Source organism: Aquarana catesbeiana, linkage group LG02, assembly GCF_042186555.1.
Source record: "Aquarana catesbeiana isolate 2022-GZ linkage group LG02, ASM4218655v1, whole genome shotgun sequence".
NCBI classification, from domain to species: Eukaryota; Metazoa; Chordata; class Amphibia; order Anura; family Ranidae; genus Aquarana; species Aquarana catesbeiana.
In genome coordinates this window covers 545,449,670-545,465,691 of record NC_133325.1, presented here as the reverse complement: position 1 = coordinate 545,465,691, position 16,022 = coordinate 545,449,670, and the positions used below count along the sequence as shown (strand labels likewise).

General features: G+C 44.5%; 1 protein-coding gene across 2 annotated transcripts in view; it reads left to right on the top strand.

Moving 5' to 3' along the window:
* The first annotated feature begins 796 nt into the window (after window positions 1-796).
* Window positions 797-16,022, top strand: part of LOC141128541 (glutathione S-transferase Mu 5-like) — a 63,042-nt gene continuing 47,816 nt past the window's right edge. For both annotated transcript variants that reach the window (XM_073615887.1, XM_073615886.1), the window contains exons 1-2: window positions 797-950; window positions 1,047-1,122. In XM_073615887.1, the coding sequence (XP_073471988.1) occupies window positions 918-950; window positions 1,047-1,122 (109 nt within the window). In that variant the 5' untranslated portion in view covers window positions 797-917. The remainder of the gene's footprint in view (window positions 951-1,046; window positions 1,123-16,022) is intronic.

Here is a 16,022-nt window from a genome sequence, read left to right as displayed (position 1 = left end):
AATTTTCTTGGACCTGTGACGTGTCCCAGAAGATTGCAGGGAGGGAGGGGTCACCTAGGGGGAGAGGAGGAGTCGCCTAGGTGGCTGAGAAGACGGAAGGAGGAAAAGGAACAGGAAGTCCCTCTCAAATCCAGGTATCCACTCCACCCCCCCCCCCCCCAAAAAAAATGACATGCCAATTGTGACATGTCAGGGGGCGAGGAGTACTTAAAGCGGAAGTTCCACTTTTGGGTGGATTTCCGCTTGAAGCCTAAAAATAGCTATGTATTGACCTGTTTTGCTATGACATTATGCTCACTTTTTTTTTTTTTTTTGTATTTGAGTGTGTGTTGTTTTTTCTTTTTTATAATTTGTAATTAAAAAATATTGACAATAAAAAGAAAGTTGGAAAAAAAAAAAATCCCCATTAGGCTGGGTGAAAAAACAAACAGAAAAAACATGTGTTTTGGTGATGGTATGATCACCTTGTGAACACCTGCTCTGCTGGCCTCTGAAAAGCGATCCTCCCCAAATACTTTACAGAGGGCAGTAGAAACTACAGCTGATGGCTTTTCAAAAGAGAAAAATGCAGTCATCTAGAATTTGGATAAAAAGTTTAATGCAGCATAAACAGTTTAGGTGGTAAAGTCGATTTTGTAACAATCATTCCTATCACACATAGCTCCCACCTCCTCTACTCTCAGTATAAATCTATAGACAAGGAAGCAGAGGGATGTGGCTGGAGTAGTACTTCTACACCCTGGCTCTTTATTCCTCTCCAGTTCAGAAAGGAGGGGAGGCCAGGGGGGTGTGTTGCAGCATGTCGGCTCCCTATTGGGTGAAATGTTACAGATCACATAACTTGGGCGTCGTGTTACTGGCCGGGGAGTAGTTGGAAGGCTCAGTGTGTAGCTGTGCGGTGCAGAGAGAAGTTGAAGATGATGATTCTGGGCTATTGGGATATTCGAGGGGTGAGAAAGGCTGAGTAGTACTGAGGTGATAGAAGGTGTATGAGGGATTACTGAGCAGAGCTTTTGGCTGACCTCTTTCTTTATTACTGTGTCTAGTTGGCTCACGCCATTCGAATGTTGCTGGAATACACAGAGACTCCATATGAAGACAAGATGTATGCCACAGGCGAGGGTAAGTGCCATATCCTTTATTTAAAGCTATTTTACCACAGCTAGTGCTGAGGGAACTGGTTTAATAAATGAAACATAAGCCCAGCGATGCACGAGATCTCCATGGATATGTTCGCCGCGGTTCTCGCTTTTGGTTACAACCTATATCTTGCTTTCAACACTTTCCTACCAGAGCTAGTTTTCAAATGTTAAAAAATCTGCATTGTTATCCTAGAAAATTACTTAACCACCTTAATACAGTGCACTTACACCCCCTTCCTGCCCAGACCAATTTTCAGCTTTCAGCGCTCACACTTTGACAATTACTCATGTAACACTGTACCCATATGAAATTTGCATCCTTTTTTCACACAAATAGAGCTTTCTTTTGGTGGTATTTAATCACTAGTGGGGTTTTTGGTTTTGTTTTGTTTTTTGTTTTTTGTTTTTTTTTATTTTTATTTTTGTTTTTTTTTTGTGCTATAAAAAAAGATCGTAAATTTTGTGGCAAAAAAATGCCTTTTTCTAAATTTTGCAAATTAGTAATTTTGCTTCATAAATTTTGGCCATAATTTATACTGCTACATATCTTTGGTAAAATAACCCAAATCGGTGTATATTATTTGGTCTTTGTGAAAGTTAGAGTCCACAACCTATGGTGCCAATCACTGAAAACTGACACTAACAAGTCAGGAAAGTACAACTACCCCCCCAAATGACCCCTTTTTAGAAAGTAGACATTCCAAGGTATTAAGTAGCATGGTGAGGGTTTTTTTTTTTAGTTGTATTTTTTTCCCACAATTCTTTGCAAAATGAAGATATATATTTTTTAATAATAATAAAATATATATATATATATTTTATTATTATTATTATTATTATTATTATTATTATTATTATTATTATTATTTTTTTTTTTTACAAAATTGTCATATTATCAGGTTATTTCTCACACACAGCATACGCAGGGCCGATGCTACCACTAGGAAAACTAGGCAGCCGCCTAGGGCGCCCGGCCACTGGTGTTCCTACTCTCTTCTCTCTGCAGCAAGCAACTAAGTCTCAGCATCAGCAGGCAGCCGCCGTTCCATTCGCACATAGTGTCAGCGGAGGACTGTGTCTGTGTCCCAACTCCCGAATGAATGGAAACAAGCAAACATTCATTGATGGGCGCTTTATTAAAGGTGGGGTATACATGGGCAGGAAAAAGAGGGTGGAGCCAAGGGGGTGGCAAAATTAGGTTTTGACGGGTACTCTGATGGGCTGGTGACGGGTACTCTGATGGGCTGCTGACAGGTCCTCTTTATGGGGGGGGCAATTGGTGTGTGTTGGTGTACACTGTGGACGGTAACAAGATGTTACCGCAATCTCCTTCTCACACACGATTGGTGTGTGAGGAGGAGAACCTGGTAACATCTCGTTACCACGCTGTTTACATTTTAGTGATCGGCTGTGAAAGGATCACAGCCGATCACGTGGTAAACAGCCGCCGGCCAATGGCTGTTTACCAGCGTCAGTGACGAGCAGTGTCCCCGACATTGCGCGGTACCATCTGGGATCGCCCGTGACTTCATCACGGCCGATCACGTGGTTAAACGGCCATGCCTAATGGCTGTTCTCCCCCCTTGGTGGCAAGCAGGCTGCGCGCACGCAATTGCACGGATGTCATATGACACCCAGAACAAGAGCCGTGCCGCCTGGCCGTCATATGACGACCGGCGGGGGGCAAGCGGTTAAAGAGGAAGGAACTTCCTTTGCTGACATGTACCTAATAGGTAAGCCTATAATATAGCCCCTTTCACACAGGCTTTCCGATCAGGTCCGCTTGTCAGATTTTCAGGCGAAACTGATCGGAGCCTCCATTCACTCCTACGGAGAGGCAGATGTCAGCTGACCTGTCCGCTGCTATCCGATCCGTGAAATCCAGATGGCTGGAGACCCTATTTTCCATCTGTCTGGCGAAGCGGATGAAAACGGACCGCCTGCCGTTTTCATCTGATCTCGCCATAGAGAGCGGGACTCGACAGTTCTGTCTCAGCACAGTGAGCGGAGACGGACCTGTCATCTGCCTGCTCAGTGGGTTCAGTGGATCGATTTCCCCTGCTGAGCAAAGCAGAGTCCACCGGTGTGAAAGGGCCCTAAGGCTTACCTATAGGTAGTGTGTGTATGTGTGTGTGTATATATATATATATAATCTCCTTATATATCTCCTATATGTGTACCGTTTAGGAGATATTTACATTACATGTAGCCAATGACATGACTGGCGCATGCGTTCAGTATATATACCATAATTGGAGATTATATAACTTTCACGCAAACCAATCAGTATACACTTATTAGGATTTTTTCTCCAAAAACATGAGGAATTTATACATTTTGGTCTAAATTTGATTGTGTGTGTGTGGGGTTTTTTTTTTTTTTTTTAATATTGGGGATGCGCAATTCCTATAACCCGATGCCTGGGACATGCAGTTCCAGGCGCCAGGCAGGTGGTTTGTTTTACATTTAGCCCTGCTAGTACTGGGCAAGCAGCCCAGTATAGCATGAACAGATCTTTATGCTACACCAGATTCAGCGAGCTCTTCACTCATCTATGCTGCTACCCCAATTCAGTCCCGGCTACTCCTGCATTTCGCTTCCTTTTTTTCTCCTTCCTGGACACAATGCTGACAAGCAGCTGCCAGCAGCGCAACCTAGCCTTCCACGAAGCCAAGAACTACAGCTTGGAGCCTTCGAACGTCATGTGCCCCTGCCCTGCCCAATTAGCGCACTCCTCCCCGTCCCAGCTTGACTGCTTCCCTTTCTTTTCTTTTTTTTTTTTACCCTGGAGGAGACTCCAGCCTGCCTGTAGCGCTGTGACATTACAGCTGTTACTGAGCACCATCACAAGACCTGGAGATGAGTGACTTGTAGGTTTTTTGTTTTTTTACTTTTCTCTTCATTTGTGAAAATAAAATGAAAATACAAAATTTAAAAATAAAACTTTGATAATACTGAAATAAGGTGGAACAAGATTATCCAGTGTATAGTGAAGATCTGTATCCCTTGCAGTAGCTGTGCCAGAATCAGGGAAAACAAGCAGAGTGCTGAGCTAAGTCACTTAACGCCTTACATGCCAGACGACAATGTGCCTGCATTAATGGTCAGGATTCAGAAGCTCGGGCACTGTCAGGATTCAGAAGCGCGGGGACACACGCATGGGTCATTATTCTTAACCATGCCAATCCCCGGGAATACAGGATTTCAGTGGCTGTAGCACCCCAAGCCTGTGTTGTAGTCCAGCATGTAAGGAGTTAAAGGAGTAAAGGCAGAAGGTTTTTCATCTTAATGCATTAAGGGCCAGTTCACACCACATGCAGTCCAGTGCGTTTTTTGTTCTGCATCAAAAACGCATGAAAAGTAGGTTATATGGTTTCCAATGGCATAGTTCTCACCAGTGCAGTCATTTCGAGGCATTTTTCCTGGACTGTACTGGAACGCAGTAAAATGCACTGGACCCTAGTATAGTTAAAAAAAGCACCTGGAATGCATCCAAAAACACACATGCAGAAACACATCTGGAACGGATCTGGAGTGGGTTTTTAGTGGTGTGAACCGGCCCTAAGATAAAAAAAAAAACCTGTGTAGCAGCCTCCCAAGCACCCCCTAATTGCTTACCTGAGCCCCATCTCTCTCCAGCGATGTTCACGAGTGTCTTAGCTGTCTGGGACTCTCCTCCTGATTGGCTGAGACAAAGCAGTGGCACCACTGGCTCCTGCGGCTGTCAAAGTCAGTTGGCCAATTGGGAGAGGGGTCGAGGCTGGGTCAGGGCTCTGTGTCTGAATGGACACAGGGAGTTGTGACTCTGCTCGGGTGCCAACATGGCAAGTTGTTTGGAGGGAGGGGCCAGGAGCACCGAAGAGAGACGGGAGAAGAGGAGGATCCAGGCTGCTCTGTGCAAAATTAACTACACAGAGGAGGCAAGTATAAGGGGGGTGGGTGTGTGTGTGGTGTGTTGTGTGTTTTTTTTATTTTTTTTTTTTTTTTCCAACCACTTTAAGTGACTTCAAGTACCTCTTCGGCTTTAGCGCAGCTTGTTTTCCCTGATCCTGGTGCATGCGTAGTTGCTGCAGGGCATACAACAAGTCTTCACGGGATACACATCTTCATGGTACACCTGAGCTGGATTTGGCTTCTCAGCATGCGCTTGTACTGAGCACCCAAGTGCTTCCGTGTGCAAGGGTAACCTGGAGGAATAGTTTTTTTTTTTTTTTTTTTCTTCTAATTGGTGCCTCATCTACTCGCTCAGCAGATGCACTTTTGCTGAGTCTGAAACTCCCCTTTCCTGGCGAGCAATCAGACAGTGCTTGTCACACTGCAGAGTCTCTCCCCTCCCTGCTAGTCCCGGGTGCGCTGCTAGAGACGGGCAAGGAGTTGTTAAAATTTTTTTTTTTTTTTATCAGGACAAGTAGATTGGGACCCGATTTTAGTTCTTTGGACAATTGTTGTGTTTATTTATTTAAAAATCCACACCCCTGGATGTTTTATGTTTTTTTTATATTGTCAGTTTTTTTCATTAAAGTGGATGTAAACCCAATGTCATCCTTTCTAAACTACTGCCATAGGGGTTATCTATAAGGATATACATGCCTCCTGCATGTATCTTTACCTGTCAAATGTCTCCCCTCTGTCTGTTATGAGAGCTGAAAAACTGCATATTCTGTGGGTGGGTCTGTTGTCTGGAGCTCGGTGGGTGGAGTTGTGATGTCAGTAGACTCCCCGCTCACCTCTACACTCCCCTTGTCAACTTCTGCTATGATCTCTAACATCCAGTGAAAAGACCACATGACTTCAGCATGCCAAATCATGCTGAGGTGTGGAACAGCCAATCCTTGCAGAGCTGCCGAAGAAAGGAGTGGGAGGGAATTAAAAAATACTGCGTGTCTTAGGCTAGTGCACGAGATATGTAAATCACCTGTCACTCACAACAAGGGGGAGGATTTGACAAAGTTTTTCTATTTGTCAAGTTTTATCTCACTGAACAATAAAAGAGGATTGCTCAGAGCTGGATTAACTCTTTGTGGCAAGACTGGGCTCAAATGATAGGAAATCTTATACTCTACATTATGACAAAAAAAAAAAAAAAAATTCAGGTTTACATCCACTTTAATGTAATAAAAAAATTATATACATTTTTTTGTTTGGGTACAGCGTTGCATGGGGCCAATCTCAACACCCTATTCCATGTGGTAGCTGAGGACCAATCACAGCACACAATAGTAATGACAGCTGTTATGAATTTATAACAGTTTAAAACATTGTTACAGTAAATATCACTAACAGCAAAGTGTTAAAAAAAAAAAAAAAAAAAAGTTAGCGCAGTGCTGAATAGCAAACAATGGCCTGGTCGTGAAGGGGTAAAACCTTCTGAAGGTCAAGTAGTTAGAGGATGTGATCATCATGTAAAAATTCATAAGTGGTCCATATAGTGAACTTGGTGTAGGGTGTATTCCCTTTGATGTCGTTGGAGGACAAGGGGACACTATTTCTAGCTGCATGACCAATTCTCTAAGCTGCTTCTCTTCTCTGGTCCATAACTTGTAAGCTCTCTTTAACGCTTTAGGTACAATGCAGGCCTAGGAGTCCTGCACTGTAAGTCCCCTTTTACACCAGCGGACCATAGAGAACAATGGGTGGTCCGATTGGATCTAGCTGAAAGCTGGACCCAATCGGACCACCCATTGTTCTCTATAAAGTGGCATATGTCAGCGGACTTGTCTTGCTGACACCCGCCGGCATCTGATTTTATGCGGCCCACTAAAAACAGACTCTGAGCATCGTAAACTTTTATTTCTCAAGTCATCTTCCAGGACGGCACACCTGAGAGATGAGAGGCTCCTCCCCACAGGAAACACAATCAATCAACAGCTGTTTTAAGTCCACACCCTTCCCCCTGATCCTCAGTTTTTGATTGTGTTTCTCCCTACACGGCGAAACTGTTTGTTTTTTTCCAAATGACCGAAGCCTGGGGCTGGTGGTCTCCCCCTGGGAGCCGGACCAAATGCCTGGGAAGCCTCTGGGTCTGGCGGGATATATTTATCCTTCCCGGGGGGTTCCCCTATCCTTTCCTCAGGGGGGGCAGCAGAAACTAGGAAAGCCCCCCTGAGAGCTGAAGGCCCCTGGGTACAGTGGTGTCCCCAGAACTTCAGGGGCCTTTATCCTGTCTCTCCCCCTTACCTGTCCGGACGTCAGTTCAGACGGGGGTGCTGGCCGTCGGTTCTTTCCAGGGGGATCGTATCCCCTGACTCCTGGGTCCCTGTTAGCTCGCGTGGGCTGCAAGGGAGGGCACCGCCTGAACGACCCGCGTTCTTACCCAGAAGGAAAGGCTGAGAGTCAGCAGGAGCAGGCGCCCACATCCTCCTTTCGAGGAGATACCAGTTTACTATGGTGAATGTCTGCCTAAACCACCTCATGGGAATGAGGAATGTACGGCATTGCCCCCCCCATGTGTATATACTGACTGGACAGTGCAGGACACAACCTAACCTTGCAGCTCCCTAAAAGGGACAGCAGTTGTGGGGGGGGCACTTTGGCGGCTATCCTCCTTGCGTGTGGACCATAAGGATGGAAAAGCAAGCCCGGTGGCTGTGGCAAAAGGGGAAGACGACAACTGTGAGTCAAAAATCCCCAATCCCAGCCAGATGGCTTCTGGGCATTTGAGATAATCTCCCCTGGGGTCTGGATTCAAATAGCCCAGAAGTAAGGATGAGCTCCGGCGTGTTCGCATGGCGCACGTGCCGAGCCCGCCAGGAAGTCGGCACGGCGCAGCGCTAATCACAGGCAGGGAGACATTTCCCGATCTCTGCAGCCGCACATCGGGAAATGTCTCACTGCTTGTGATTAGCGCTGCGCCGTGCCGACTTCCTGGCGGGCTCGGCACGTGCGCCATGCGAACACGCCGGAGCTCATCCCTACCCAGAAGCTTTTGCTAAAGACACCAGCCACAGCTCCCTCCTACATCAGAGATGCTGTATGGTGGACAAGTGGTGCAGAGGAGCGAGTGTGCCTAAACCACCTCAGATGGGAAAGAGGTAGGTAAGGCATTTTTTTCCCCTTCCACCTGTATTTACTGAGTGGTGCAGTGCAGGACCTGGGGTCTCCATAACAAAATAGCCCAGAAGCTACTGCTAAAAACCACCAGCCACAGCTTCCTCTTATAGCAGAGACACTGTGGTTATCACAACAGTAGGTTGCCAGCCTCTCCCTACATACCCGGTTGTGGTACATTAGTAGGGGTGAATACAGCAAAGAGGGTGACCTGGTAGAACAAAGAGTTCCTTACTGGCCAGGTATACCACTGAACAAGTTATTAATGGTGCAATGGTTGAAGGATTCAGGAGTAAACTCCCTTGCTCAGCAGGTGCACTAGGTTATCTGGCCCTATTGGCCCAGCTGCTAGGAATCTGCTTAAAGTTGCTCCAAGATACTTAAAAGCTGACCTAGCTTTCAACAATGTGGCAGGGACCAAGCTTCTGTGTGGCACAGTAGGGGTTCCCTTGTGACAGATCCTCCTTTTGGGGGTTGCTTGCTATGGGTAACTTTTCATAAGCTCCAACCTCCCACTCCACTCTTACATTGTGGTTATATTTTAATGCAGGGGGTAAGAAAAACCTTTTTTGTTGGTTTGGGCTACAGTCCACTCGGTGACAGATCTAAAAGCGATTTACCATAAATCGTTTTTCCTATATCCTTTGATTAAGGATTTTTCTGTGCAAACATATGCAAGAGTTAGATGGCTATATGATTGCTTCTTTAAGGGCTGCAGGTGGCTATTTACCTCCAGGCTAAATTGGTAACCACCCTTTTTAGAGGTCTTATATTGGTCTCTAGGGCTGGGCTCACTGAGACTTTAGTTACTGATCAGCCCCACCTGTGTATGAGCTGGCTAGCGTTTGCTCAATCTACGGAGGTAAGGTAGGACAACAGCTACTATAGTAAGGTGTCCAACCATTTTAGGATTGGTTCCTTCACTGGTGGTGAAGGATTAGTATCTACAGCCCAGGCTATGCCTATGAAATAATTTGCTCCTGTTTGGTTATTTCATAAAGGGATACACCATGACTCCTTCTTGGCTGCTCACCAGTAGACCTCAGTAGTGAAGGTTTGTCCTTGCTGGGGTGTTTGGTGGCACAACTAAAGTACACATTGAGATTTGTGACATCTCTGCTGAAGCTTGTTGGGTGTCCTTTATATCCTAGATCAGAAAATACAACAGGGAAGGTGGTCTGTACTTTCTGGTTTTGTGCCGCACGCCAGAAACGCACATCATTGAGTCTGGTGATGACATTTCTGCTCATAATTGTTATATTGCTGCACATCAGACCTACACAAGATTGGGGTCTGTCTGTGGGGTTTTTGTGTCCTGTATTACTGCCTTTATTGGTTGCTTGTCAGAAAGGCAGCAGGAAAGATTGATGGCAAGCGTAGTACATATACTGCCTTTGGTAATCGGTACAGCACCACAAAGTGACGTGCTGATTCAGACAGTGCTATTAACGGCAATAGCTGCCGATTTTAGGCATGCGATTTTGACATGTTGAGTTGCATGCCAAATCACTTCAATATGGATGTGCTATCTCTATTCAGAACTGTTACATTATTGCACATCAGAGATATACAAGATTGAGGTCTGTCTGTGGGTCCTGTATTACTGCCTTATTGGTTGCTTATCAGAAAGGCAGCAGTGATGACAGATGGTCCTGATTTTGTTGGAAAATACAAAATTGAACCTGTGCCAGGGGTAGTACACATACTGCCATTGGTAATCAGTGCAGCACCACAAAGTGGCCCGGGCTGATTCAGACAGTGCTATTAACGGCAATGGCTGCCAATTTTAGGCATGCGATTTGACATGTTGAGTCACATGCCAAATCACTTGAATATGGATGTGCTATCTCTATTCAAGATTGTTGTTGCACATCAGACACATACAAATTTGAAGGTTTACTGCCTTATTGGCTGCATATCAGAAAGGACACAACAGTGAAGGTTGTTTGTCTTTTTCTGATTTGTTTTTGCTGCTCAGCAGGGAGACACATTGAGGGTAATGACATCTCTGCTCAGTATTGGTATATGCTACACATCAGACATACACAAAGATTGAACATTGTTTGTGTCCTGTATGTCCTATATTTACTGACTTATCGTCCGTATATCAGAAAGGCACAGCAGTAAGTGGTGTTTCTCATTGATCTTCCTTGCTGTTTCTTAGGTATACACAGTAGGGGGTTGTTGGCTGCACTCCTCCAGGGAGCCACAGCATGGGGACCCCTTGTTTGTTCGACCCGAAAACTGCTTTTCCTGCGACCTGTGTAATCTTGAGGTCTGTGGTTCCGTAAGCAGGGACTGCTGGATATGCTGCGACCTGGAGTCGCACAGTTACGAATGATACCCTTTGGAAGCCATAGTATGACTTCTCATGCGTCTTGCAGTCCCAAGTGGCAGGTTGGGTCGCACGGGTGTGGGAACCCTAAGCTTATCTGTCCCTTCTGGTTCAGGTTTTGCAATGCTGCAGGAATACTCATTGTGGAGTTATTGCCTTATTTTGCAGTAGACCAGAAAGATCGCAGCTGTAAAGGCTGTCTGTTTGTTTTTATGTTGCTGCACAGCAGAAGTACTCAACATTGAAGCTTGTTGGTGCTTTCTGTTTCATATTGCCTTACCTTATGGCACTTCAGAAAAACACAATGCTGTAGGTTGCTTGTGTTCTTTCTCTGTTGGTTCTATGTAACTGCACTACAGAACTGCATAACAGGAAGGATTGTCTTATAACTGTACTTGGTAGTTCGTCATAAATACGCAACATAGAAGTTTGGGTCTTTCTGTCTTCTCTTTATAGCCTTGTTTTGCTGTACATCAGTAAAACACCACTGTAAAAGGGGGTTCCCGTCCTTTCTGTATTTACCAGATATGACCTAGCTAGCTGCACTTCAGAAATGCGCAGCATTTAAGGTGTGTTTGTGTCTTAATGCTTACATATTGGCCGCACATCAGAAAACCAGACTGTGAGGTTCAGATTTGGGTCTCTTCCCATATTTGATATTTTGGTTTAGCTAGTCACACTCAGATACACAACATTGATATCTATGCTTGTGTCCTTTCTGTCTAAATCTATTGTGCTATGTCCACAATCTATGATTTTTTTTTTATTTGTGATATTAATACATGTATCACCTTTTTGTATTTCAGCCTTCTCTTCCGTGAAAGGGCCAGGAGTTCTGGTGCAGATGTCACATGTCAGAAAGCCTCGACCCCTTACATTCAGGGATGCCAGAGCCATTTCCTAGGGTTGAAGCCCAGTAGAGTTATGGGTCACTGGAGGAAGGCGATAATGAATCGCCCTGTTTAATAAGAACTTAGGAAGTTCGGTTCAGAGGAGTTTTTATGGCCTGAAGATGAAGTATAAACATGTATACCCGACCAAATAGGTTACAGCTCGGTGCATGGCCTTCATTTTGCCCTTCTAGCAAAACTAGATGTAGCAATATGAGTGTTCTTGAGTAGGCTCTCAGGCGTAAGTAAAACTATAGATTGGGCATGCCTTAAACCCAGGGATTAAGTTTTTGTTAATCTATTTCCCTTAAGTAGGTTTCCCTTCAGTCTTTGCTGACATAAAGATAAAAATGAACAAAAAGGGGTTGTCTGTCAGGGGCCCCCCTTTTTTGGCAGTTTTATTTCCCTGGACAGGGTTGTGTTAAGACAGGCCCCCTTATGGATCAATGTAGTGTCCTTGTCTTACAACACAGGTCTCCGATTAATCTTTTTAGTGGTTCTAAACAGCACCTATAGGCAGAATAGGCCATTGTTGGTAGATGTGTGACAGGCAACATTGATAACCTACAAGTTTAACATGTTTTCTGATTCCATCTTTAAGAGCCCACTCCACCTAGATCCTGCATCCGAAACAGAGAAGGCAGGGACACCGGTGGAGTAGACCGGCAGATCAGCCGCATGATCCAGCTAAGATACCTTCATCAAGCATATGGAGTAAAGGTAAAGCTTACTGCAGAACCGAGGTTCGCCAAGAGTCTTGCAGTGGTCCCACCCTAAGGTAGGCCTGAGGTACTTGATTATCCTCTCAGGTGTGCCGTCCTGGAAGATGACTTGAGAAAAGTACTAGTTACTTACCGGTAACTGTCTTTCTGGGAAATCTTCCAGGACGGCAGGCCTACTTCCCACCCGTTGGAGGAGGGAAAATTTTAGAACACTAGAAGGTGAGTGCCTATGAGGAATGATTTCCCTTGTGAACCAGGTTCAGGAGTTACTTCTCTACAAACTGAGGATCAGGGGGAAGGGTGTGGACTTAAAACAGCTGTTGATTGTGTTTCCTGTGGGGAGGAGCCTCTCATCTCTCAGGTGTGCCGTCCTGGAAGATTTCCCAGAAAGACAGTTACCGGTAAGTAACTAGTACTTTTCAGTTTACAGTAAACTGTTTTATAGCATTTCTTGTGAAACTCTGCAGTCTAAGTTGAAAATGCAGCAACCGCGATGCATATCATTGCAGCCACGGCATGTTACAGCCCTGTCCCAGCTGTATTGCTACAGTCTAACTCCTCATGGAGTTCATTAGGTGTCGTATGCCTGATGAAGGGGTCCTGTGTGGCTCCGACACTTTCCAATCTGCTGTAAGGATGTGATTGCCTATTAAAGCTTATGGCCCATTTACAAGATCCTTTGTGACATTCTTTTGCTCTGACTTGACACGGTTCCAGCCAGTGGTTGCTTCAGCACTCACATATACACACAGCCATTTCTACAGGAATGTATGCGTTGGGAATAGTGCATTTGGAGTTCAATGGGGCCGCACTGCAACTGCTAGCCAAATACTTGGTTTGAAGTTGTAGTGCACTCCTGCAATGTAAAAGTGCCATTCGGCAATTAAAAAAAAAAAAATGGCATTAAAGGGGTTGTAAACCCTCAAGGTTTTTCACCTTAATACATTATATTCTAAAAGGGGACCCCAGAGCCACCCCCCTTTTTACTTACCTGAACCCGATCTTTCCAGCGATGAAAACAAACCCAGCAGCTCCAGCCTCTGTCTGGTCCTCATTGGACAGATTAATAGCAGCAGGAGCCATTGGCTCACCAGTGCCCACCAGTGCATATCATTGCCACCTATCGATGCCCACCAGTGGTGCCAATCAGTGCCACCTATCAGTGCCCATCACTGCCACCCACCAGTGCCACCTATCGATGCCCACCAATGAAGGAGAAAAATTACCTGTTTGCAAAATTATTAACGAAATATAAAACCCTTTTTTTTTTTTTTTTTTTTTTTTTTTTATATTTCGCTATCTTTTTTTAACAATTTTTAATAATAAAACCCAGAGGTGATCAATTACCACCAAAAGAAAGCTCTATTTGTGGGAAAAAATTATAAAAATGTAATTTGGGTACAGTGTTGTATGACCGTGCAATTTAAAGTGACAGCGCTAAAAGCTGAAAATTGGTCTGGGCAGAAGGGGGGTTTAGGTGCCCAGTAAGCAAGTGGTTAAGGGTTTCATTTACTAAAGGAATAGGGCATGTTCACAATGCAAAGTAAATTTCACATTGGAAGGGCAGTTTTACTTACCTTCGTGAATATCGTAAAAATTCACTTTGCAAATAATACCCAATCGCATGCAAGGGAAATGTAAAAAAAACAAAGATTTTCTTCTTGCGCATGATTGGATAATTGAAATCAACAGAGCTTCACCACAGGCAGTGGTTTCAGCTGGGGGCATTGATAGTTAAAAAAAAAATGATTAGATAAGCACCTGAATGACCACAACATACAGGGGGTATACAATGTAATACTGACATACAGTGGGGATGGAAAGTATTCCGACCCCCTTAAATGTTTCACTCTGTTATATTGCAGCCATTTGCTAAAATCGTTTAAGTTCATTTTTTTTTCCTCATTAATGTACACACAGCACCCCAACACAGAATTGTTGACATTTTTGCAGATGTATTAAAAAAGAACAACTGAAATATCACATGGTCCTAAGTATTCAGACCCTTTGCTCAGTATTTAGTAGAAGCACCCTTTTGATCTAATACAGCCATGAGTCTTTTTGGGAAAGATGAAACACGTTTTTCACACCTGGATTTGGGGATCCTCTGCCATTCCCTCTTGCAGATCCTCTCCCGTTCTGTCAGGTTGGATGGTAAATGTTGGTGGACAGCCATTTTTAGGTCTCTCCAGAGATGCTCAATTGGGTTTAAGTCAGGGCTCTGGCTGGGCCATTCAAGAACAGTCATGGAGTTGTTGTGAAGCCACTCCTTCGTTATTTTAGCTGTGTACTTAGGGTCATTGTCTTGTTGGAAGTTAAACCTTCGGCCCAGTCTGAGGTCCTGAGCACTCTGGAGAAGGTTTTCGTCCAGGATATCCCTGTACTTGGCTGCATTCATCTTTCCCTCAACTGAAACCAGCCGTCCTGTCCCTGCAGCTGAAAAACACCCCCACAGCATGATGCTGCCACCACCATGCTTCACTGTTGGGACTGTATTGGAGAGGTGATGAGCAGTGCTTGGTTTTCTCCACACATTCCGCTTAGAATTAAAGCCAAAAATTTCTATCTTGGTCTCATCAAACCAAAGAATCTTATTTCTCACCATCTTGGAGTCCTTCAGGTGTTTTTTAGCAAACTCCATGCGGGCTTTCATGTGTCTTGCACTGAGGAGGGGCTTCCGTCGGGCCACTCTGCCATAAAGCCCCGACTGGTGGAGGGCTGCAGTGATGGTTGAGTTTCTACAACTTTCTCCCATCTCCCGACTGCATCTCTGGAGCTCAGCCACAGTGATCTTTGGGTTCTTCTTTACCTCCCTCACCAAGGCTCTTCTCCCCCAATAGCTCAGTTTGGCCGGACGGCCAGCTCTAGGAAGGGTTCTGGTCATCCCAAACGTCTTCCATTTAAGGATTATGGAGGCCACTGTGCTCTTAGGAACCTTAAGTGCAGCAGAAATTTTTTTTGTAACCTTGGCCAGATCTGTGCCTTGCCACAATTCTGTCTCTGAGCTCTTCAGGCAGTTCCTTTTGACCTCATGATTCTCATTTGCTCTGACATGCACTGTGAGCTGTAAGGTCTTATATAGACAGGTGTGTGGCTTTCCTAATCGTCCAATCAGTATAATCAAACACAGCTGGACTCAAATGAAGGTGTAGAACCATCTCAAGGATGATCAGAAGAAATGGACAGCACCTGAGTTAAATATGAGTGTCACAGCAAAGGGTCTGAATACTTAGGACCATGTGATATTTCAGTTTTCCTTTTTTAATAAATCTGCAAAAATGTCAACAATTCTGTGTTTTTCTGTCAATATGGGGTGCTGTGTGTACATTGATGAGGAAAAAAATGAACTTAAATGACTTTAGCAAATGGCTGCAATATAACAAAGAGTGAAAATGTAAGGGGGTCTGAACACTTTCCGTCCCCATTGTATATAATCACATAGGTTGGACTTGTTGTTTTTTTTTTTTTTTTTTTTTTTTTTTCCCAACCTCTCCTACTATGTAACATTTTCTAACCTAAGTGAAAATTTACATTGGAAAGTGATAATTCACTTTGTAACTAAGCAGTCTAAACTCCTTTTTAGTAAATCAAGCCCATAGTAAGGAAGAGATTAAGGCTCTATAGCAGGGATCCTCAAACTACGGCCCTCCAGCTGTTGCAGAACTACACATCCCATGAGGCATTGTAAAACTCTGACATTCACAGACATGACTAGGCATGATGGGAATTGTAGTTCCTGAACACCTGGAGGGCCGCAGTTTGAAGACCCCTGCTCTATAGCTTGTACATTTATGCACAATTCACATACTTTCTGACAGGTTCCCTTTTATCCATTGTAAAACCCTACTGCAGAATTGGTCCAAATCTAGCTCTGATCTATTGAGAA